Source organism: Alnus glutinosa, chromosome 6 (genome assembly GCF_958979055.1).
Source record: "Alnus glutinosa chromosome 6, dhAlnGlut1.1, whole genome shotgun sequence".
NCBI lineage: Eukaryota > Viridiplantae > Streptophyta > Magnoliopsida > Fagales > Betulaceae > Alnus > Alnus glutinosa.
The window spans coordinates 27,670,789-27,695,793 of NC_084891.1; the positions used below are offsets into that span (position 1 = coordinate 27,670,789).

The 25,005-nt window shown below is 34.2% G+C and overlaps 2 protein-coding genes across 2 annotated transcripts; one reads left to right on the forward strand and one right to left on the reverse strand.

Annotated features, from left to right (window-relative positions):
- The first annotated feature begins 282 nt into the window (after window positions 1-282).
- Window positions 283-7,566, forward strand: LOC133870437 (filament-like plant protein 4). The gene is made up of 6 exons (XM_062307563.1): window positions 283-540; window positions 2,523-2,636; window positions 3,168-3,384; window positions 3,497-5,888; window positions 6,213-6,267; window positions 6,671-7,566. Exons 2-6 carry the CDS (start codon window positions 2,529-2,531, stop codon window positions 7,121-7,123), a joined length of 3,225 nt encoding a protein of 1,074 aa, XP_062163547.1. The 5' UTR covers window positions 283-540; window positions 2,523-2,528; the 3' UTR covers window positions 7,124-7,566.
- An 8,935-nt stretch (window positions 7,567-16,501) lies between these two features.
- On the reverse strand, window positions 16,502-17,278 carry LOC133871783 (protein SMALL AUXIN UP-REGULATED RNA 51-like). The gene has a single exon (XM_062309197.1). The coding sequence runs from the start codon at window positions 17,147-17,149 to the stop codon at window positions 16,829-16,831; it is 321 nt and encodes a 106-aa protein (XP_062165181.1). The 5' UTR covers window positions 17,150-17,278; the 3' UTR covers window positions 16,502-16,828.
- Window positions 17,279-25,005: the final 7,727 nt, after the last annotated feature.

Genomic DNA, 25,005 nt, shown 5'->3' on the forward strand with positions numbered 1-25,005 from the left:
GAGACCGAGTAGTGAGTGACGGTGGTCCAAAGTCGTAAAACACATAATAATAAAATAATAATAAGAACAAACAGAACTTTCCAAATACCGCGATACAGCTCAGCTGTTGCTTCTGCCACAAGCGTGGGGGACCCTCTCGTCATTCCCTAACTCTATAGGGGCAAAGCCGTCAACCCACCCACCTAAATATTTTTTTGTCATAATTCGCAAAATTAAAAAAAAAAAAAAAAAAAAAAAGAGAAATAATTTTAAAAAGGTGATGGTTTTGGAGCTTTTTCCAACGTCTTGGCTTTTAAGTGACACCTAAGTCCGAATATTTCACCCACCAGGCCACCATTACCACTACCTCCTCCACCTCCACCACCACTTCCATCTCCTCCCGTCCATCTCTCTCGCTCTCTCCGTTTATCTATCTCGCTGAAACTGAAACCACTGAGGATGAAGCACTAATTTCGGATCTCCATTGCTGAATCTTGAAAAGCACGGTGTTCACTGCTTTCGTATTGTCCGAGAGCGTTTCCTTGAGCTGCATTTGTTTTGGTAAGCTTGTTTCTCACGCATTGCATGTTTGCGTGTGTGAAGCAGCGGAGTCTATGGAGCCACTGTTTCAGAAGTGGAAATAGAAGCGACTCTGTGTGTTTGTGTTTGTGTGTGTGTGTTTCTTGACCTTTCTGTTTTGTGAAAACTTTTAGTTTTCAATTCGAGTTTTTACTTCGTTAAATTTTCGATTTTCTCTCCCTCTTTCTTTATCTTTGATTTGTTAAATGGAGATTAATTTCTTAATGGCGAATAAATTTTATAGTATCTTTTTATCTTCTTTGGAATTAGGTTTTTATTATTATTATTTTCCCTTCAGTGTCGTGTTGGTATAAGTGTTACTCATCTCAAAGATTTTCATAGTTTCTTGGATCAATTTGGATCTAAATTAGCTCGACAGGTTGTTAATTCTTCCAAGATTTTGATGAGTAAACTAATACTATTTTTCTGTATGGTTTTCAATGTGTTTGATATTGTTTTAATTATGTCTTCTGTAATTGATATGAAATTTTCTTCAATGAGATCGTCGACAATAGCTTGCTCTTTGATTAGATCTTGGTAATTAACCTCATTGCATTGGCATGCACACCAATTTGATACAATGTGCTCCTATTGGAACCCTCATAGTGTTCTTTGATGTTCAATAGCTTCAGATTTATGTCTAGCATACATTGATGTATGTGGTTATGCAAACAATTTCTTAAAGTATAAACCTACACATACCAACAGATTTTCTGAATGAGTATTTGGAACCCTTTGCCGCTGTATAATTGCTCGTGCTTTGGTCAGTAATCTTTTGGTTTTCTAGGGGCTAATTTGCGTTAAAAGTTGTTTGTTTCTCCAAAAATAAAAATAAAATAAAATCTGCACTGCATGCTAGAATACTGGGGCTCTGTTTTCTGTTATGCTCTGTTTGGTTGTGAAAAATGTATGAAAAAGAGAGAAGAAATTCTAGTTCTGAATACGGGTTTTCATTGCTGGAGACGTGAGAAAATCCTCAGCACCTCAACTTGACTGAGACCTAGTCTACTATTTTACTCTGTCGGTATGAGATTTTCATTTTTGAGAAGCCAAAGAGACATAAAAAATAAATCCGAAATAATTAATTGCTTTTTTCTTTTAAGTTTTTTCCTGCAGCTAGAAATGGAATTATTGGTTTGTTGTACATGCATCGAGTTGTTTCAATTTTTTTATTTTTTGGCATGTGACAATAAATTACAAAATGCCACTGTTCTCATGTCCTCGGCTTTCTGCTCATCATGGTTTGGACTTATATATCAGTTGTCTAATTCATTGCTGTGATGCCTGATTTCTTGTGTATAAAAAAGGACCAATGTTGTTCCAATGTTTTATGCGTCTTTTTGGGTTTCTCCATGATATGGAAGATAATACAACAATAGACCATTCATTTATCCAAAGATTATTCACATCTCTCTCTCTCTCTCTCTCTCACCAATATAACTACAGTGCCAATATGGTCTATTATCTGAGAGATTCAAATGTCTGTATTCTATAGTCATTGGGTGAGTTCACTTTGGTCCGTCATACTAGTATCAGTTGTGTCTGCTTCAGTGGGGAAAACAGAGTCCATAGTTTGCTTTAACAGCCTTCTCTGGATTGCTCTGTCGTTGAACCATTAAGTGTATTTTTTTAAGCTTTATTATCTCAAGGCTTGAAGAAGATTCTGGCTCATTGCGTATTCTGATTATAGTTGAGTGTTTCATGGCATTGTACCAATCAAAAACAAATTGTCATACGTGAACTTTTTTCGAACTACAAGATACTTTTATTTATGCATCGTGTCCTTGTAGTGTTTTATTTCCCCCCACTCTATTAATTTTTCCATACTCATGAAAAACATTTATTCAATAATGTTAATCAGATTGATACATGCCTAATTCTTTTTCCCCTGATAGAAACTCTGTAAATTTTTCTGAGCCGCTCTTTTGTCATTGGAACTCATATTTTTTCTGCAAATTTTACAGTCTGAGATGGACCGACGGAGTTGGCCGTGGAAGAAAAAATCATCTGACAAGGCAGCTGTAGAAAAAGCAGCCGCTGCATCTAACACTGCTGGTGCTGCAAATCAGGCTGATCAGGTGAATTCATTGATCTCTGTGTTGTTACTAATGGAAACAGTTTTATTCTGAATATTCTTTCATCTTGAAGATTTTCTATTCTTTTTCCATCTTTCTTGCCTGCTAGTTATCTATTTGTAACCAGTGGTTGAGTATTTCCTTTGCTTTGACAACCATTCCTGAATCTGAGTATATTCTTGTTATTGTTTCTATACTAGTCTTCAATATGTTAAACATTCTCCTAATTTTCCTCCTGCAACTTAAGCACTCTGTAGATACTAGATTTTGTCTTCTTTGCAAAGTTCTGCCTTAATTTTCCTCTGTGCTTGCTCATATTTTGTATGTTATCTGATCATATCAATCTATATCTGAAGCATAGTTCTTGATTAGGGCGAAGCTTAGAAATTATATGTTGCCACCAAGGACTCTTTTTACCCCTTCCCTTCTTTTTCTTCTTCCCTGCTCATTTTTCAAAACTTCTTAGTTTCTATAGCATTTTGATTGAATAATTTCGTAGTTACTCTTTGTGGATTTTGTTCTTCTATGAAACAGGACTACAAAAAACCGACCTATGTTCAAATTTCTGTGGAGTCATATACGCATCTGAGCAGTTTGGAGGATCAAGTAAAGACACATGAGGAACAAGCCCAAACACTGGAGGATCAGATTAAGGAATTGAATGAACAACTCTCAGCTGCCCATTCAGAGATCACTACTAAGGACAACCTGGTAAAGCAGCACACTAAAGTTGCCGAAGAAGCTGTCTCAGGTATGATGCTGATCTTAATCTTGTTTCACAGATGAATAAATGCTGGTTTAATATTCAAGAATTCGATTTATCTTGGCTTAGATTTTTTGAATTGGGACCTATTTTTCTTCAGGTTGGGAAAAAGCTGAAGCTGAAGCTCTGGCATTGAAAAATCATCTAGAATCTGTCACACTTGCAAAACTCACTGCTGAAGATCGGGCATCACATCTAGATGGTGCTCTTAAAGAGTGCATGCGGCAGATACGAAATCTGAAGGAAGAACATGAGCAGAAATTGCAAGAAGTTGTTGTTACCAAAACCAAGCAATGGGACAAAATTAAGCTTGAGCTTGAAGCGAAGATAGGTAACTTTGAGCAAGAACTCCGCAGGTCTGCTGCTGATAATGCTGCACTTTCAAGATCTTTACATGAACGTTCAAACATACTAATCAAGATAAATGAGGAAAAGTCACAAGCTGAGGCTGAAATTGAGCTGTTGAACAGCAATGTTGAATCATGTCAAAAGGAAATAAATTCTCTTAAATATGAACTGCACGTAGTTGCCAAAGAGCTGGAAATTCGTAATGAAGAAAAGAACATGAGTATGAGGACTGCCGAAGTAGCAAACAAGCAGCATATGGAGGGTGTTAAAAAAATAGCTAAGCTAGAAGCAGAATGCCAAAGGTTACGTGGTCTTGTGCGGAAGAAGTTGCCTGGTCCTGCTGCACTTGCCCAAATGAAGCTAGAGGTTGAGAATTTAGGCCGAGATTATGGGGATACTCGACTAAGGAGATCTCCTGTTATGCCTTCTAGTCCACACGTCTCTCCAGTTCCTGAGTTTTCCCTTGATAATGCACAGAAGTTCCATAAAGAAAATGAATTTCTCACCGAACGTTTATTGGCAATGGAAGAAGAAACAAAGATGCTTAAAGAAGCGTTGGCAAAGCGCAACACTGAATTGCAGGCTTCAAGGAGTTTGTGTGCTAAGACCGCTAGCAGGCTGCAAAGTTTAGAAGCACAACTTCAAGGCAGCAATCAACAGAAAAGTTCCCCAAAATCTATCATTCATATCACTGCTGAAGGTTCTTCAAGCAATCCACCGAGCTTGACCTCCATGTCAGAAGATGGAAATGATGATGAGAGAAGTTGCGCTGAGTCTTGGTCTACGGCATTGGTTTCTGAGCTCTCCCAATTCAAGAAAGAAAAGAACAATGAGAAATCAAACAAGGTTGAAAATGCAAACCAGTTGGAGCTTATGGATGACTTTCTAGAGATGGAGAAGTTGGCTTGTATACCAAATGGTTCAAATGGAGCCATCTCCATTTTGGATTCTTCAAATAATAAGATACCTGATAAATCAGGAGAAGTCACTACTGAGAAAGATCTTCAGTCTGAACAGCTCCATGATTTGATTCCGTTGGAAAATCAGGTACCTAGCATGGAATTGTCAGAACAGTATCATGGCTCAGATGGAGGCCAGCTGCCACTGACGAAGCTCCGATCAAAAATTTCTTTGGTATTTGAGTCTATGCCCAGGGATGCTGATATAGGGAAAATTTTGGAGGATATTAAGCATGTTCTGCTGGATGCACATGATACTCTTCCTCAGCACTCTGTAACTTGTGTTTCCAAGGAACAGTGTTCTGATGCCATATGTGACGGGAAGGGTGATCCAGAGGAGCTAACTTCATCATCCCAGCCAGCTACAGAAACTGTGAATATCATAAGCCAAAATTTAGCAACTGCCATTTCTCAGATTCATTACTTCGTATTGTTTTTGGGCAAAGAAGCAACAGGAGTCCATGACACATCACCTGATGGCAGTGGATTGAATCAAAAAATCGAGGAGTTCTGTGTCACCTTTAATAGAGTTATGTACAGCAATTCTAGTTTGGTTGATTTTGTTATTGATCTTTCTCGTGTTTTAGCTAAAGCCAGTGAACTCAGATTCAATGTCCTGGGCTATAAGGATACTGATGCGGAAATTAATAGTCCCGATTGCATAGACAAGGTCGCTCTACCTGAGAATAAAGTAGTTCAAAAGGATTCATCAGGAGAAAGATATCATAGTGGTTGTGCCCACATTTCTAATCCTACTTCTGACCTGGAGGTTCCTGATGATGGAAATTTAGCCTCAGGATATGAATCTAATTCTGCATCATGCAAGTTCTCATTGGAGGAGTTTGAAGAATTGAAATTTGAGAAAGATAACATGGCAGTAGATCTAGCGAGATGTACTGAAAACCTAGAGATGACGAAGTCACAGTTGCGGGAAACTGAGCGGCTTCTAGCAGAACTTAAATCGCAATTAGCATCTGCTCAAAAGTCAAACAGCTTGTCTGAGACACAGCTGAAATGTATGGCAGAGTCATACAGATCGCTTGAAGCACGTGCAGAAGAGTTAGAAACTGAGCTGAACCTTTTGCAAGTTAAAACAGAAACTTTGGAAAATGCGTTTCAAGAAGAAAAGACGAGTCATCAACATACTCTGGCCAGATGCGAGGAACTTCAAGAGCAATTGCAAAGGTTAGCATCTAAAGTTTTGTTGTCGTTGATTGACATCCGCCACCAGTCTCGTCAAAATTGATACGCTTTGCTCATCTAAGATCAGATATGAGAGGGCTCAAAGGCCTTAGCAATTCTTGGTCGCATCTTTGAGGGCCAGAATTCCTTTTCTTTGCTGCGTAGTCCAATTCAATTATTAAGTTATAGATTTAGGCGTAAAAATTTGCGTTGAACTCTTAACTCACAACTTAAGAATTCATATTTGTTTTGAATAATAGTGAAGTCTCCCGGTGTTTGATCTAGATATGGATTTTTTTCTAACTCTTGCTTACCTATTACTTTTAGGAATGAGGCCTGCCCTGTTTGTGCTGCAGCAGCTGATGATCTCAAGACCAAACAGGTGAGGCTTATCAGCATAAAATAATTCTAGTCCCAAATTTATGTTTGTATAAATGCATTTGCATATAATATTTTTTTAGTTCTGCTTTTGTTGCTAACAAAGTTATTGAAAGAACCCATGTGTTATTTGGTGCTATGCGAGTGCATGCTGATAATTTCTCCACTTCTTAAATGCTTGCATACTCTGAAGAAATACATGGGGACATAGTACTGGTTCAGAAAAGGATTCTGAATTTTTTTATTTCATGAGCTCAAAATTCAAATGCGAATTTCCAAATTTTCTTCATTTTAGTTCCTATGTTGCTTGTTCAATACTTGCTTTTTGTCATAGTTTGCTGATATGGCTGATCAATATGCAAACAGAGAAAGTGAAATCTAATCTTCAACTGTTTTTTTCGTCTCAGGAGACGGAGTTAACAGCTGCAGCAGAGAAGCTAGCAGAGTGTCAAGAAACCATTTTCCTTCTTGGCAAGCAGTTGAAAGCTTTGCGTCCTCAAACAGATTTCATTGGATCTCCTTACAGCGAGAGGAGTCAAAGGGGTGAAGGTCTCACCGAGAACGAACCAACTACCAGTGGCATGAACTTTAAAGACTTTGATCAAGCTGAAATGGACACAGCCGTTGCAGCCAATGTGCAAAAACTAGGTTGTGAGTCACCCATGGACTTGCATAGTTCTCCATGTAGCCCGTCTGATACTGAAGCAAACTATCCCCCGAGGTCACCATCCAGCTCAAAGCATCCAAAGCACAGGTCTACCAGGTCGACCTCCTCGTCATCTTCTTCTGCTCCAACTCCTGAGAAACAATCACGAGGATTTACCAGATTCTTTTCCTCGAAAGCAAAGAACAGTCATTAGGCTTGCAGCTCGCAGGCAGAATAATGGTGGTTGGTTGAAGTGGCCATTTAGTAATAATATTTAGAAGCACCCAAGGGAGAGAGCTCTACCATGTTATTAGAATCGGATTCTGGGAGGTTTTGTGGAGCTCTCTCTGAGAGGATGCTTTCCAAACATCAGGTAATTTTTGTAACTAATGGCTGTACATGATATCCATATATGTGAATTTGTTTTCTTCTATCCTTTTTTTTCTTTTCTTTTTTTGACATGTCCACACAAGAGGGGGAGAGGGATTCGAGCTAATGACCTTTGCGTCATGAGGCGTGATCTCTAGCCGATTGAGCTACCCCTTGAGGACTGTTTTCTTCTTTTCTAATTGCCTTCTGTAATTTGGTTAATTGAACCGTGACACTTTCTGAACTGTTACAGAATATTTGAATATATTATATGTGGCAGTTTTTATAGATGCTCTTGTTTTATTCTTTTTGGCCAAATAAAAGATCAGACTCTAGAATCTAATACATGGATGGAGATTGCAATGGCAACCTCATATGAGATGGCACTCATGCCCCATCTTGGTTGGGCTCTACCTGCACGGCTACCTACTCGAGCAGGAGGGGCTTAGACATCCTCATTGCATGAGATCTCAATCCATGATAAATAGACTCGAACCTTTAATCAGGATCCTCTCCTTATGTAATGGACCATGTACACCAAAAAAGAAAAACAAGATCTTGTCTCGTTAGAACTTAGTAGATAGGCCGACTTAATTCAGCTGTTACTATACATTTTAATACCACAAAATTGTCTTTTTATGCCATAAGATTAAGAGAAAGGATATTTTTTACACTGATATATCACACTAATTTTACTTTGATTGACGATATGTGTTTTAAGTAGTTGACATTAGAGAAACACACTATGTCGGTGTGAAATGGTTGTAAAGAGTATCATTACTTGGATATTTGCCTTGAGACCTGATGGTTATTTCAATAGAGTTCTCACATTTACTACCTTGATTATTAGCAATTTGAACAATAAAATTGCATTGAATTTTTTTCCCCCTCAAATAAGTGGGCTTGCCAAATTGATGAAATCAACCAGGAAAATTACTGGGCTTGTTTGATAGGTTACGGATCATAACAACATAATGCTGTTGCTGTTCATGTAATTTTTTTTAATCACTTTTTTATATTTTCTACCACCAATCAACATCAAAACATTTTTACTTTTTTTTACTTTTTATATCACATCAATAGTTTTTTATTACTATTCAAATAAAAAAATTCACTACAATACAAATTTTTTTTCACTTTTTTATACAAATTCTTTTTATTTTAAATCACATCATCACTTTTTACTAATTTTAAAACTAACAACTTACTACTCTGCTCTGTTCTGTACATGTCTTTATCAAACAAGCCCACTAGTACTGATTTTCACTCACTGTTAGAGATGACATGCACCGACATATTAGCGGGTCCGGTGGGCTTATTCTTGTTTGACCCATTCGGCTGATTATTTGGGTCGCCTCTAATCTGTTGCTAATTTTGTTGTTTTTCTCTATACCCAAGAAATTTGGGCCTCATCCGTCAAAGTGAGATTTTCAGCTGAAGAGCAGACTTATTTATGGGTTGGTCAGGCGACGCGTGGGCATTCCCCACAGAACAGGCTTTACACGTAGGGGGGGACATAGACTTCCGTGTGGGGTAACTATCACGTGATGATCATCCCCACCAAATGAGTGAACACCGACAGCCAAATTGACCATCTGGCCATCCGTGACATTTTATCGTTGACCTTTCAACAGTGGGGATTCGTCTGTCCTTGTGACAAACCTTTTGAGGGGAAACAAAATGATCAAAGATAAAACCAAAAAAAATCATTTCAATTTTTTGAATTACATCATTCGGGTCGCGATGAAAGAGTTCTAGGCTATTTTTGGCAAACCACTCAAATTTATTTATTCTTTTATTTTTTTAAAAAACTCTAAAACATTCAACTTTTTATATCACATTAATCATTTTTTACAACTTCCTTCACTTTTTATATCACATTAATTAATTTTTTTACATTTTTTTTTCTCGCTTTTCATACAAAAAATTTAGAATTGTTATATACTGTGTATTACATCAAGTCATCAATCACATCTTATTACTATTTTTTTAAAAAAAAAAAAAATCACAACTCAAATGTTTACCAAACGCACCCCTAATCTCAATAACCCAACCGCTCTTTCTTATGATTGTGAAACCGGGTCCATAGTTAAAAGAAACCATTGATTTAATTTTAGACCATTTTCTTTCCTATTCATCGGAAAATAAATAAATAAATAATAACTTTTTAATTCAATCTATTAAATTAACATATATATTTTTAGAACATGCCACTCTTATACGTGTTTTAAGAAATCCATATGAAAATTACACGTTGTAATGCTCCAGACCCATTAGGGCTTGGTTTTGAACTATATGCTGGTGTAAGGGAATTACAAGAAAGCCTAGAGAATTTAAAGTTGCATTAATGAGTTTGGTCAAATGTGAAACATTAGACATTCATATAAAAATAAAATGAAGTCATAAATGTTTTCGCTGTTCCATGGCACTTATTGAAAGAAGATAAATGATATTTACACAACAAATTTACATAATTTTTACACAACATACTCACATGAAGTAAGACTCATGTGAGTGGGACCCACCACATGGGTCCAATCCCATACGAGTGTGTTGTGTAAATCTTGTTGCGTAAGAATCACAACCCTTAAAGGAATAGGATCCTCCCCATTTTAAGGAAAATATGTAATATTCATTTTTATTGTCATAATTTAAAGTTGGTGTATCTAACGGTTTATATGAAGTCAATGCCGACATATTTTTTAAAAAATTTAAATAATGTAAAATTATGTATACCCTTTCTATGACAAAAATTCAAAACCAATACACATGTACAAAACTTCTTTTTTCGAACCTTTAAGACCTTTCAGTGTGTTGCGCTCTGTCCTATGCTTCCTTTTAATTTCCCGCATCTTAAGCAGTTTAGTTAACGAACCCAAACCAGGGGCATTACACAATTTCTCTAAAGACATTTCAATTTAATAAACTACATTAAAGAAATATTTTCAAACTCAATTCAAAACGAAACTTTTATCTTTTATTTATATTCATGTATAATCTATTGCAAGAAATTAGTTGGAATGTGGTACTTTGAATTTGGATGCTCCTCAGTCCTCATGCTATTAATACATTTCTCTCATTCAAAGTAAAGCTGCTCAAGCCCGCTAATTCTGACCAAAGCTCTGACTTAAATCAAGGATTCATGTCTGCCTAAACGTGTCTACCTATGACTTGAAAAATATTGGAACATGCATCTTTTTTTTTCTCTCTATTCGAGTTGGAAGCCCAACTAACAACGTACGAAATACAATGTAAACGGCACCTTAAATGTAATCAACTTCTTGGAATCACAGATAATATATAAGATGTTTCATCCCAAAATACCAGCCAGGGGTACTTCCCAAGCCATTGATTATCAGTTTTGAGTGTCAATAAAGATGCAAGTTTTTCTCCTTTTTTCTTGTTTGGGAGATTTGATAAGTGAAAATCAAGTAAAGTTTATCACTCAATCAACAATAACCCTATATGATAATATATCATATATTGTTTGAGGCTTTGATTTGTTTCTTTGCACACACAGGATATATACTAGCCGGGTTAGTTGTCTTGTTATTTATGGTTTATATTAGATTTTACAGATCTGATGGTGCTTATGTTGTCCTGTCATTTAAAATTTTAAATGACGTGACACTTTGTACACCGTTAGATATAACAAAACAAAATCTTAACCGTAAAATGAGTCTTCTCCATTTGATTTGAAATGAAGAGGATCTTATAGGTGTATTGAGCCAAGCAATTAATTTTACCATAAAACTACCACATAACAAATATTCTAAGAATCAATTCCATTTTTTTATGTACAAAACAATAACTTTAATCCATTAAAAATTATGGAAAGTAAATCCCCAACAATATATGGATGTAAGAAATTACAAAAACCACAGTATTGCATATATAAAAACTAAGGAATTAACTCAAATGAAATACAAATTTTGGAGGAAAAACAAAAAAGCGGTGTCCCACGATTAGAAATATTAGTTTTTTTTTTTTTTTTTTTTTTCCTAAGCCCCACAATTAGAAATCAAAATCAAAACTTAATTTGGTATATAATTGAAATCCCACTTGCCTACCCTGCAAATCAGCCCACCTCCCAACATATGTGGCTCACTTTGTCCAAACCCCAACCATGGGAAGAAAGAAATAAAAGATAATTATCAAAACGACTACAAATATCCAACACATTTGAGGCTGCCATTTTGATAACAGAGAAAAATGCTGTATGCTCCCAAGGAAAGAAATAAAAGATAATCATCATAACGACTACAAATATCCAACACATTTGAGGCTGCCATTTTGATAACAGAGAAAAATGCTGTATGCTGGACAAATATTTTTCATTTATTCATCAAAATTGATGTGGTCTGTTTCCCATTAGTGCATTTGATGGATGTGTCATATATATATATATATATATATATATATATATATATATAGGAGAACTATGTCACATCAGCTTTGGTGGATAAATGAAAAGTATATAGCATTTCTCAATAACAATGGGCCGTTATAAGAGGGGACTTCCTGTCCGAGTAGAGAAGCCCCTTTTCACATATTCCTACCTAAAAATGAACAAAAATAATAACAAAAATCTCTAATTGTAGAGGATCTATTCTCTAGAGAAGTCATTGTCATATATATATATATATTGAAATTTAATATTCAAACCCCTACCAGGCAGGTGCTGATGATTTTAGTTGAAAATGAAGTGAGGAAACAAAAGCTAAAGGTGTCAACTTGTCTACCCTACAATATATCCCAACCCCCAACATATGTGGCTCACCTTGTCCAAAACCCAACCATGAGAGGTACAAAATAAAATTAATTTAGAAGCTAATTATTACTAACAAAGACAAATATCCAACAACTTTGTAGAGATCTAGATCTTCAATGATATCATGCATATAGAATTCTAACATCAGAACTTATATATCTGCTTCCTTTTAGGGACTTTATTTTGTAAGATTGGTTTCAAGGTTGGGTTTGACAAGGAGATGTCGGTCCATAGTTGGTGAAATGATTAAGAATATAACTAATTAAATTGATAAATTATTTTTTCTGTTGTAGTATCCATATCAACACTATGAACTCTTGCTCGAAGCATTCCCAAAATAACCTTATATATTGTATAGCAACAAAAGAAAACATACATGGTTGCTTTTTAACAAATAAATGGGAAGTTTCTCTTGTCTTTTCAGAACCCTAAAATTAATTTCTACCAAAAAGTTGCCTTCAATTCTCTTATGAAGGAATTGCCCACAAAAAAAAAAAGGACTTAAATTAGGAATTTCTGATATAGAATAGGCGAAAGTGAAAACAGGAAAGAGATTTAGAGTTAAAGTGCGCTCTCATAATTGATTTTGTTTCTTCTATGTCATAATTCATATTAGTCGAGAGATGAACATGTAATGTGACATGGGAGTAACCTGATTTGATGCATTCACATGAGTATTGCTGCTCATAATCTTTTCTTTTCCATTATTAATTAGTTTATATCACATAATTAATATATATAAAATCATGCAATCTGTTCCTAAAGACTAAACTATCACACTGTGTTGGTTATTGTTTGAATATTAATTCAATGATTAATTTTATTTTTATTAGCTTAAGTTAATTAGGTTAATTTTAAGTTCGAATCCTAATTTTATTGTTTATTTCTGTTTCAATTAAATGTTTTATGTGTTGTATCTCTTGATAAAATAGAATTTAAACTTACACGTAAAGAGAAATATTAGTTAATTAAATGTTTATTTCTTTTTTCTTTTATCGAAGACCTTGTGAAAGGAGTAAAATACTAAATTCAGGTTTTGGTGACGAAATTAATATTTGTTAATATGATTTTTTAACATTTCTATCAGTCAAACTTTGCATTATGGCATCCTTGGGATCCACATTTAAAAAAAAAATTAAAATTAAAACCAGAAGAAATTGGCTTCAAAAGCCCTTAGCCGAAGAGCGAGGGACCACGTACGATCTCGGTTGAAACGAAGACAAACCTCACATGTGCAAACAGTATGATCAGGCAAAAGATGTCATTAATATTTGCTTTTCCAACCCAATTTAGATTGAAATGAGTAACTTTAAAGTCAGATAAGTCTGCTTCTTTTTCCTATTTTTTTCAACGTTATTTCTGGCAAATTCATGCTTTTCTAGTCACGTTTCATTCGACGATCGATGGTTTACTTATTTTGTTCAAAATGACAGTTAAAACTGGTTAGAAGCACTTATAATGCAAGTCTTATTTAATCAAGAATGAACGTTGGGACTTAACGTACATGAACACTTTAATAATTTACCTACCCGATTGACGTGCTGAACAATTGTAACGTACATATTACGTGTAGTAAAAGATGTAGTATCCGGACATTTTCTATGTATAATTAATATTTGAAAGAGAGGGGGGGGGGGGGGGGGGGGGCGGGGCGCAGGGCCATGCCCCCTCCTCCAATTTCCTAAAAAAAAAATTATTAGGCGGAAAATAAAAATTCTAAAAAATTAAAAAATATGAAGTATAAACAAAAATTTAGCTTACTTGGCTCTTATAAAAAAAATAATTTGACCATTGGCCCCTTCCCATAAAAATTTCTGGCTCCATCCCTGCATATATCTTCTTCGTGTCTACTTTAACCTATTTCTCAAAAGATGCTACAAGCCATAGCCATGTTCTTTATTCAACCTAGCTTCTTCTTTTTTAGTAGAGAGAGAGAGAGAGAAGTTGATTGCCACAGATTGAAGGAAATGAAAATGTTGCACAAAGAATTTCAACAACCCACCAAAAAAAAAAAAAATTAAAAAAAAAAATGAAAGTTTGAAAATGCTAATAATAACAGTAATAATGCGCAATACTATACTTTTATCACGCTTTTATCTTATTGAGCTGATGGGTAGTACACATCAGATCTTAATTTTTATTTTTATTTTTTTAATAATGGTTGATCCAAAAAGTGATAGGCACTGTCACATTAATCTAATGAGATAAAAGTGTAGTATTTAACATTATTAATAATAATAATAACAATACGATGGTAAAAGGACTTGGGTTAGATTTCAGTTAAAATTGGAATTAACATGTACTCTTATTGGAACTGAATGGAAGCCAAATCTTGATAACAATATTTATTACTATTATATTAAAACAATTCTTTCATTTACTTTATTAATTACGTAATTTGAATAATAAATTTACTATATTGTTATTCATCTCTAAAATTGACCCGCACCCACCTTTTTTTTGCTTTGTTGAAGTCAAGCCGATTCATAATCTAGAATTTGTATTATATTTTTGTCTTTGTTGGTACTTTTTGCCGAGTCTCGCAAGAGAGATTATCCTTTTAAACCATAATCACGCTAATACTTAATTAGTGGACCCCTTTGCCAAAAGACCACACCATCTTCGTTCTGCTGTCACATGCATTTATTTGTATGTATATATGTAGTCTTATTCCACCTAATTAATCTGGGGACCACCTTACTAATCAAAGTACCTAAAATGTCCATCCAATTGAACCATCAAGGACGTCCTCCATGTACCTTCAATTTTGAGGTCCTCTAAGTTTGTGCCACCATCTATTGCTACGGTCTATGGTGCTATGGACCAAAGTCAGTGAAAGCGGATAATAGGGCTAAACCTGACCATGGTGAAGATCGATGTTAAAATATGGTTTCGATACCTTTTTTTTCTCAACTGTTCATTTTAAATGAATGGTCTAGATTGTGCTAACAGTATCAAAAAAAAAAAAGCATAAAGAATAGATTTGGAAGTGGTTAATTCTCTCGGCCATCTTCAAATAGTTGGTTCGGCTACTTTCAAACGGTCAAAGTGGAGGCTCGGCTACTCTCACCGTCCCAAGCACACTTTCTTTCCTCTCTTGCATTTTTGGTTTGATATGTTAAAAATTTTGTTAGATTGTAATATTAAATAATGGTTCAATGTCTTAGAATGGTGTAGGTATCTCTTATCGAACTAGAGGAAAGGGATTCAACGGGTGCGGCCTTTCATTTAGTAGAATTTTAATTTCACAGATGCGCGCAGTTGTTGTTATCGTCGATTACACATATTGAAAAGTTACGACTTTTCTCACATATATGCTTCTTCAATATATATAAATAAAAGATTCCTCATAACGGATTTTATACTTTATTTTTCTTATTAATTCTCAATTTCAGAAGTTTACAATTGAAACTGTAAAAATTCTCTAGAATTGTTATACGTAGATTTTATAATCTTTGTTGTGTTCTAGAAACGATTTGATAGCAAACTCTTACTGAGTAGGGACAAATACCGTTTTAAAGATAGTTATTCCACGCACTTCAAAGCTAATTTTTGCTTCTAATTATTTTTTTTATTTTTTCTCTCATACACGTAATATTTTTCTAACCATCTCAATGTTTATTTATTTATTATTATTATTATTATTATTTTTATAACATAATTTTCCAACACGATATTAAATGAATGGTTATAAATATAAAAAATTATATTACACCTCACGCAAATACCCTAGATAATATATGAGATCCGAATCCGTACAATAAACAGTTAATACCCGTGCCAACTGCCGAGTCCCAACAGTTACATAATCAAGATTCATTGCAGATGGGCATGCAAATTGCAAAGTGGGTGTCTTAAATCTCAACCATCCTTTTAGTGGCCACCACTTTAATCTGCAAACGATCTGCCCTAATCGTGCTGCATGGCTCTAAATTTATTAATCGGCAGCTGGTGTTTTCCAGCTTTTCTAAGTTTTTTACAATATTTTTATCACGTAATTATTTTAAACTTAGAAGTTAGAACCATTGTTATATTTTCTACTCTGACTTTTCTTTCTCTCCTTGTTCTTTTCTTTTTCCCCTTTCTGCTAGAAAATTTCTACTGTGAATCTGTCATCAGGTGGCAAGCCATCATGTTCAATGCATATACTAGGATGGAAAATTGCCACAATAAATAAAAAAACAAATGCTCTTAAAAAGATGTAAATATCTTAAAACAAAAGCCATGATTCCGGCATCCAGGAAGAGAGAAAAACACTCAACAAATTAAGGAACCATTGCGATCTGTTTATTTTGGACAAGACATTCGGTCGAGATATCTTTTAGGAATCATCTTTTAACAGTTTTAACGGCTAACTGTTGAGGTAACCAGAGACAGCCCTTGCATAGAAAATGTAAACCGGACAAAATCCTGAAAACTAGTGCAGACTGGTAACTTGAATGAGAGACAGAGTAAGAAAAAGGGGTAACAACCCAGATAATCTTAATTAATATTAGTTCTCCCACAGGGTACATTGGTACAACTGATCCACACCAGTGTGAGAAAAATTCCATACTCTCAAGATTTACAAATCTAAACCCAGATACACACAATATTCATGGGTTTTTTTTTTTTTTTGGGGGGGGGGGGGGGGGGGGGGTCAGAGTCTAAAATAAGAACCCTTTCAAGTAAAAAAAAAAACTATATAGAGAAAAATAGAACAGAGAAGCAATGGAAGCAGCTTCATCTCTAATTAGCCATTTTCTCCAAAATAAAATAAAATCTACGGCTGCCTAATCTTCATCTGAGCATGGATGTTAGAGACTGAAAAACAACTTCTTCGCAAGGGATTGTGAGACCCATCTCGTGGTTGAAGCCAAATTCTTCTTCGGCCTGCTGCAGAAGGATTTGGAACTCAGGACGAGTTAAGTAGGAGATTGGGACAATGTATCTGCTTCTGTTCTCTCCAACATATACAACGAAATGACCCTTTGGCACGTCCAAAGGAAGGCCTTGTTCATCGTAGCCTTGTTGTTGTTTCTTTCCCAAGCTTGAGCACCTATTGAGAATTTGCTTCAGTATGGCTGCTTGAGGCAGTTTGTTTGATCTTTTGATAGCCATTTTTGGGGGAGCAATGAAGTTGTTGGGTAAGAGCTAGGGAGAGGACAGAAATGGTGGTGTGAAGGGCTGAGGGGTGGTGTGTGTATGTATTTATGGTGAGAGTGTGAGACTTGGGAGAAGAGAGAGAAACAAAGTCATGTGGGGTTGTGGGGGCAAATGACAAACCTTTGGGTGTTTTTGTGAGATCAAGGACATGTTGAAAGCCAACCCCATTGGGTTAACTCCCCACTGTTGCCCTTCAAAAGGACAACTTGGTCCCTCTCCCTCTCTCTCTAGCTTCAACTTCCAAGTAATAAATGTTTCCTTTTACTTATTTTACTTTAATTCTCTTTTTGGGGACTATTTTTTGCATTGGGGAGAAGAATAAAAGAGGGGTGCTAGCATATTTTATCATTTTATTAAAAAAAACAAATAAAGTAGACGTAACATTCAATGGTGATTTTTACCTCACGTCAGAAAATGAACACTTAAAATATTTATAGCATTTTTAAAAAAGAAAATACTCATCCCGGGAATAGTTGTACCCAATATCTCTTCATGAAAGTGCTTTACAGAAACTTTGCACCTTACAATTTTCCCTTGTTTGCTGTTGAACTCAATTTTTTTCTTCTGTTAGAGATACTCTAGCTTTTCTAGTTTCCAAGATCGGTTTTGCTATGTCCCCCTCTTTTGGGGTTATTTGACACAATCTTTCACTAACTTGTTTCAGCCTTGAAATTACCCCCCACGCACTACTAGTACTGCACTTGTAACTTTTCCTACATTATTCTCTCTTTTGTTTTTTGTTTTTTTATTATTATTATTATGAATAAGAAATTTATTAACACCTAAACACATAACAGAAACACTTCAGCAAAGCTCCCCCTTTTTCAAGTTACTCACAGAGTCACGGGTAGCATACTGACCATAAAATAATATGATCTCCTCCACTAGTATTGGTAATTTTCAGTTAAAAATTTGTCTCACATCGACTACTACTGTTATCGTTCCAGTATCTAGCAAGTCCCGAGATGTTCGGTTTTGTTTGGCAAATGTTTGTACAGGATAGAGTAATGGATTGTTAATTTTAGAATTAATAAAAAATGGTGATATGATATAGAGTAAAAAAAAAAATTGTATAGAAAAATAAAAAAATTTGTATTATAATAAATTTTTTTATTTGAATAATAAAAAAAAGTTATTGATGTAATAAAAAAAAGTGAAAAAATAAAAGTATTTTGACGTGAATTGTTATTAGAAAATGTGAAAATGTAAAAAAAAAAAAATAAATAACGAATAGTACATAGCACTATCGTGTTCATACTGGCAATTGCCAAACAAGGCCGAAGAAACTTCCTAGCTAATTTCCCCCCAGGGGTCCTTCTTCTTATTCAACGATCAATAATAATAAGTGTACTGAGAGGTACGGCAACTTGCTGCTGTTGTTGTTTTGTCATCTTGATTGTTGGGCTTCTGAATTCTGATTCTGCAGACAATAGTGACAGAAAGTGCAGCATTTTTTTTCACAGGTAGACATCCCACGCTCCTCGCATCTTGACCACTCCAAAAATAATTTTAGAGGTCTTTGCTGTCATAGTAATTTGAGAGCAGGGCTGGAACGGAAACCAGAAATTGTGATAGGGGTCAAATTATAGACAGACTTCTTTTTAGAGGTCAAAATTATAAAAGTTATATATTTTTAAAGAATTTTTAAAACTCAGCCCCCAAGGTAAAGCATGGTTCCTACTTCGTCCCATGTTTGAGAGCTTATTTCTTTAACCCTTTTTGTGTATCTCTGGGAAATTCCCCTTGGACCAAGATAGATACGGAAAATCTTATAAAAAAGAAGAAGAAGAAGAAGAAGATAGATACGGAAAATCTAAGTACAGACGGTAGGAGGTAGCATACACATAAGCATGATATCTTGAGATATTTCTTACACAATGACATGCAATGCTTTAGAAAGAGAGGGGATTCCGGAATTATTTATACCTCAATTAAGTCATTTATCGATATCGATATCTATTTCCATTTTCCTATATTCTAATTTATTATAAATTTTTTATTTTACATTTTAGATTGTCGATCATTCATTTAAGATTATTATTTTATATATTAGGAGATCAATTGTATGTAAGAGTGACAATTCATGTTCGCATGTTAAATTCGAATCGTATCAAGACATGGGGTATAATATTATATAAGTCAACTCTAATCCGACTCGTTTAATTAAACGAGCCAAACATCTCAATTGAATTTTTTTCTAGTTCGCAAATCGTGTCAAAAGTTGTCAGCATTTATGTTACATATTGGGTTCGAATCGTATCGAAACATGAGTATAAGGCTATATAGACTAATCCTAGTCTAACCCATTTAATTAATTAATCAATAAATCATATCTTTTAACTATAATATGCTAATTTCATATTAAATTCACGTCAAATTTACCGATCACATAAAAACAAAAAAATTTACCTACCCTAATTGCATGTGGTCCTCCTAAATTCCTAATAGTGGCACCAAAATAGAGGAGGGAGATGATATGACATAATTTTGGAAATGAAATGGGAACCGAACCAAAATAGCAGAGGTGTCTTTGATAGTAGCTAGGTTGGGTAATGGGTAGCATGCAGAATAGGTAGCAACTCATTTGGTTGTAGGGCAAGAAAGTTTTTTTCACAGTTAATGCACAACGTTAATATACGGCCAGTCCGGCCAGTCCGGCCTGTCCTCTTTCCGCTTTCCTCGTCTTCGTGGTTCATCCCCCGCCAGTACGTACCCTCATATTGTAGGTGTATTATACGACACGTTATTTAGGTTTCTTTTGTGTCATTTTAAAATTATTATTAAATTTATGAAAAATTATTATTAGATTTTAATTTAATAATAATTTTAAGAGTTACGTCAATTTTAAAAAGGATACAATGAAGACATATGGTGACATATAACATTATTCATATTATATATACCTTTAAAAAAATAATACTAATTCATTTAATGGTTAAATATCCCATTGGTACTTAAGTTTTAAGACATTTTAAATTTAGTACCTGAGTTTTATTTTGTATCATAGGTAGTACCTGAGTTAAGGGTAAAAACTTAGTTAGTACCTTTGTTAGATTTTCCGTCCAAATTTTAACGGTCCGCCACATGTTAACCTCGCCTTATATATAAAAAATAATAATAATAAAAACTAAAATTCCTTAAAAATTTATTTAAAAAAAAAGAAAAAGAAAAAGAAGAAGAAGAAGAAGAGGGGTGCCGGTCTGGGGTGGCCGAACATGGCAAAAAATGAACCACCCCCAAGGCCCAAAACCCAAAACAACTTAATGAGGGTGGCTGGCTACCCCCATGGCGGCCAAGGCTCTCTTTTTCTTTTTTTCAATTTTTTTTTTATATTTCTTTTTAAAAAAATTATTATTTTTAAAGATTTTTAGTTTTTTTTTTTTATATATATAGTGTCACGTGTCAACCGCTGAGGTTGACACGTGTCAGGCTGTAAAAATTTGGATGAAAAATCTAACAGAGGTACCAACTGAGTTTTTATCTCTAATTCAGGTACCATTTGTGATACAAAATAAAACTCAGGTATTAAATTTAAAATGGCTTAAAACTCAGGTACCAATGGAGTATTTAACCCTCATTTTATATATAAACTTGAATGGTATAAAAATAGGTAAGGGAAAAATTTAAAACTTAATTGTATAAAAATAGGTAAAATAAATAGTAAGAGAAAACTTCATTTACCATCTTTGATCTTTTATCATTTTTGCAATTATATCTTTAAACTTTAAAAAATATCAATTTGGTGTATTAATCTTTTAATTTTTTTCAATTTCAACAATCGGTTGTTAAATCATGTTAAAATTTCCAAAATGCCCTAGTGTTTTTTTTTTCTTAAAAAAAATTATATATAAAAAATTTCAAAGATTCGGGCATGAATATTTTTGCAAATTCCATTAAATCCTAATCAACACCTAAATCCTTGCAATTACTTTCTCTTTTTTTTTTTTCTAAAAAAACAAAATACTAGTATTTTAAGAATTTTGACACCCCTCCGTTAAGATTTAACGGAAAATTATAATAGGTGGTTGAAATTGAAAAAATAAAATAAAATATTGATATACTAAATTGACATTTTTAAAAGTTTAAAGATATAAAAAAAAAAAATTAAAGATGATAAATTAAAGTTTCTTAAATAATTAAGGAATGAATATCTAACCAGCCCTGTACCTTTAGGGCTACCATGCACACATGCCTATTCCCTCTATCAAGTATCAACAATGGCTGACCACAGCGGCTGAGTCAATTCAAAAGCTAATTAAATATGACGTTGAAAAATCCCTTGTGGTTTTTCAGACTCTAAAATATTGTAATTCAACTAATTTAAGTTTCGGATTTAAGAAGATTTTAAATCTAAATTTAAGATTTCTATCATTTTTTTTTATTATTATTATTTCAAATAAGTACTTGAAGTTGAACCTGAAATGTAAGTCTGAAAGTAGTGAACTGGTTCACGGTCTTCATGAAAAGCTAGCACCATGTTCTATGAAAGATATTGGTCGGCGAATTGAAGGATAAAAATAGAGCAGTCTGAACAGAGGAATAGGAAAGTGGACCCTCTCTGTTCTCATCCAAACGTAACAAGCTATATAGAATCAAGGCAAATTTGAAGGCGTAGAAAATGACCCTTCTGTTTACGCACATGAAGGCCATCTTACTTTTGTCCCAAAATCTATGGTAAAGACAACATGTATAGTAATTAAGGACTTGACATGAGTGCACAGCCGCCTCTTAATAAGAATGTGCTTAAGAGTTTTAACATTTAAACTGCTTTTTGATTTCTTATCTAAATACACTCTATAATAGCTTTTATTATCTTCCTCTGTATTAATTAAATATTATTTTTTAAATTTAAGTTACTACTTATCCTCACATTTTTCACAAAAAATTCCAACACAATTTTTAATAGAAGCCAAAGAGAAGAAAGGGAAGCTCTTTTGGTTCCCTATAGTAAAACTGTAACATACTCGATGCTTGAGAAATCAATATGATATCTGCTGCAAATGTTAAGGCCAGATATACATAGAAAAAGAGAAGAGAAAAAATCACGTGGATGTGGACCTTATAGAGACAACGAATTTGAACGAAACGTAAACATGTTTAAACTCGGAATACATAGAAAAAACTTGACACCGACTAGACGAACTATTTGTGTGGTACAAATCCTTCAATCAGCTGCCTAGAGCTTTACTATATATGTCGATCGTTGAATCAAGGGCATGGCCTACAACCGGCTTCATGAACTTTATGTAACATATTTCAAGCCACACGTACAGTAAGGTATTAGCAACATCTTTTCAAACCTAACGTGCAAACTCTGCCATAAATCAAGAAGAAATACAAGTGTAATGGCCCCATTACAGCTCACCGCGCGTGGTCCGTAGGAGTCCGGAGCACCCAAGGACCTCAGGGAAGTACGTACCTCAACGATGGGTACCTCGGCACATGTACTGCATTACATCCAGGGAAACCATGGCGTCAGATTCTAATTGGCGTGCAAACATAAATGACCCACATTATCGCTAGGGTTACGGAACAACCCTTCTATTCAGAGGGTCCAAGCTGGGTTGGTTGATTTGCACATGAATCACCCGAACTCAACCGTTCGCATTTGGAGGCATAAATGATAAATGAAAGTACGATCAATGCCATACATTATTGATTGAGATTAGTGGTATTATGTACCTTTTAGTACAAGTCATTTACAAACTCACACGATAATTGTTATGCACGCCCGTCAATTTATTAAAATTGGTCGTACTTTATTCAGAGATAAAATGTGGTATTTATCTCTGTAAAATGTGAATTGTCAAGTGAGTTTATAAAAACTACCAAGCATTTTTTACTGTCCCCTAAACTTTATAAATCTGCAATATGAGATTTTGATTTTTCAACCTTCAATCACTGCCTATTGTTTAATTTTGTTCGTTAAACGACTAACATGTCAATGTCCCTTCTACCATCCATAAAATTTATGTAAGTTCAATTATGCCTTTAGTTAAAAAAATAAAAATAAAAATTCATTTAAGTAAAAAATTAGAAAGAAAAATGATTTAACAAAAGAACATGACGGAAGGGATCGGAGTTATTAAAAGAGGTTAAAAGATTGGAATCTCATATTACAAATTTTTAAGGTTTAAGGGGAAAATAGATTGAGTTTTTTTTTTTAAAAAAAAAAAAGAAGTAAAAAAATAGCCTAACATTTTTATGTAGGCGCGCATTATGAGCCTCAACAACAAAGAAAGTCAAATAATCTCCCTAGCTAAAAAGGCACTGTACATTCATTACCATTAAAAAGAATAACTGTAATCCAACTACTCTTTGTTAAATTGTTATATAGATTCACATAGATCCGGAGAGTTAAAAAAAAAAAAAAAAAAAAAAAAAAAAAGAAGAAGAAGAAGAAGAAGAAGAAGAAGAAGAAGAAGGAGGAAGAGAGTAAACTTGAATGGGGGAATATGTTTTGTGATTAGACTACCGGTCGGTGAAAGTAGCGACCACAACTGGCCTAATGGGAGTCTAGGGCCATGAGTCATACCTAGGTAAACACTAGGCATGTGATCATCTGGGGACAAAAATAGAGACTGATAAAATGTTAAATCGAACACTTCTTGAGGTAAAAAAAAGAAGTTACTATTTAATTAATATATATATATATATATATATATATATATTTTACTTACATTTGAGTTTAGACCGTTTATGAAAAAGTGAGATTTAATATGTAAAATATTTAATTTAAATAAAAATAAGTTGTAGAGTAAAGATTTGAATTCAAAATTTTTGTTTTAATATATTATTAAATCACTAATTATCACAAAAAATGTAAATTGATAGGAAATGTGCATAATATAAGTTTCAAACATTCATGATCTAGATGTGAATAAGTCAAATTATTTATCCATAAGACTATTAGTAAACTAAAGACATTCCACTAAAAATATTATTGTTATTGATTCAACTCATATTATCCAAGAAATAGACCCAATTGGATCCCAAATTGACGGGTTAGTGTGAGCTTATCTATGCAATTATGCTCTATTCAAATAATAATTCATTTTCTGAAAGATCTCGACTTTCTTGCTTTGGTGGGTCTTCAAAATCCTTTTGATGACCTATGTTATATTGAAGAAATATCTATATGATTTGATGGATTGCATAAAGCCCAAGATAGCAATAGAACTGAAAAGAAAAAAAAGTATACAAAAAGACAGGTCTTCCCTATTATATTAAGAGACGAATCCTCTTTAGTTGAAACCAATTTGAGATTAGTCGGTCCTTTATATAAGTGGAGGGCAAAATTATCTTTTTACTTATAAAGGATCGGCTCATCTAGTTGAAATCAACTGGAGAGGATCCAAATCCATTATATCAATAATATTTTGATATCAAATTTACACCAAACAAGGTAAGGTAAGGTAAGGTAAGGTAAGGTAAAAGTAAAAGTAAAAAGTAAAAAGTAAAAAGTAAAAAGTAAAAAGTAAAAAAAAAAAAAAAAAAAAAAAAAAAAAGAAGGTAATGTCCAAACAACTGATTGAGGAACCGTCTTCAAGGGACTGATATGTAAGAATATCCAGCATATATTAGCCTGCTGACTAAACCCTTTAAAGATCAGGTACTGGCCCGTGGCCTCTTGTCTCATGCAAAAACAAAAGCCCAGATAGAGGCCCATCCCCAGTTAGGGGTTGGGAGTGAATACACTGAATAGGAATATAGGATCATGAGATCGTCTATATATAGAGATGTTCATATAAATTGGAAACCTTGAAGGATTTCACCTTTGTTCAAATCCAAAAAGTTTAACGACTCTGCAC

Excerpts from the sequence above, each read along its gene's own strand:
- LOC133870437 (XM_062307563.1), top strand. The coding sequence starts at position 2,529 with ATGGACCGACGGAGTTGGCCGTGGAAGAAAAAATCATCTGACAAGGCA. Across the intron at positions 2,637-3,167 it reads CTGCAAATCAGGCTGATCAG|GACTACAAAAAACCGACCTA; the intron begins GTGAATTCATTG and ends TCTATGAAACAG. Across the intron at positions 5,889-6,212 it reads CTTCAAGAGCAATTGCAAAG|GAATGAGGCCTGCCCTGTTT; the intron begins GTTAGCATCTAA and ends TATTACTTTTAG.
- LOC133871783 (XM_062309197.1), bottom strand. The coding sequence starts at position 17,149 with ATGGCTATCAAAAGATCAAACAAACTGCCTCAAGCAGCCATACTGAAG.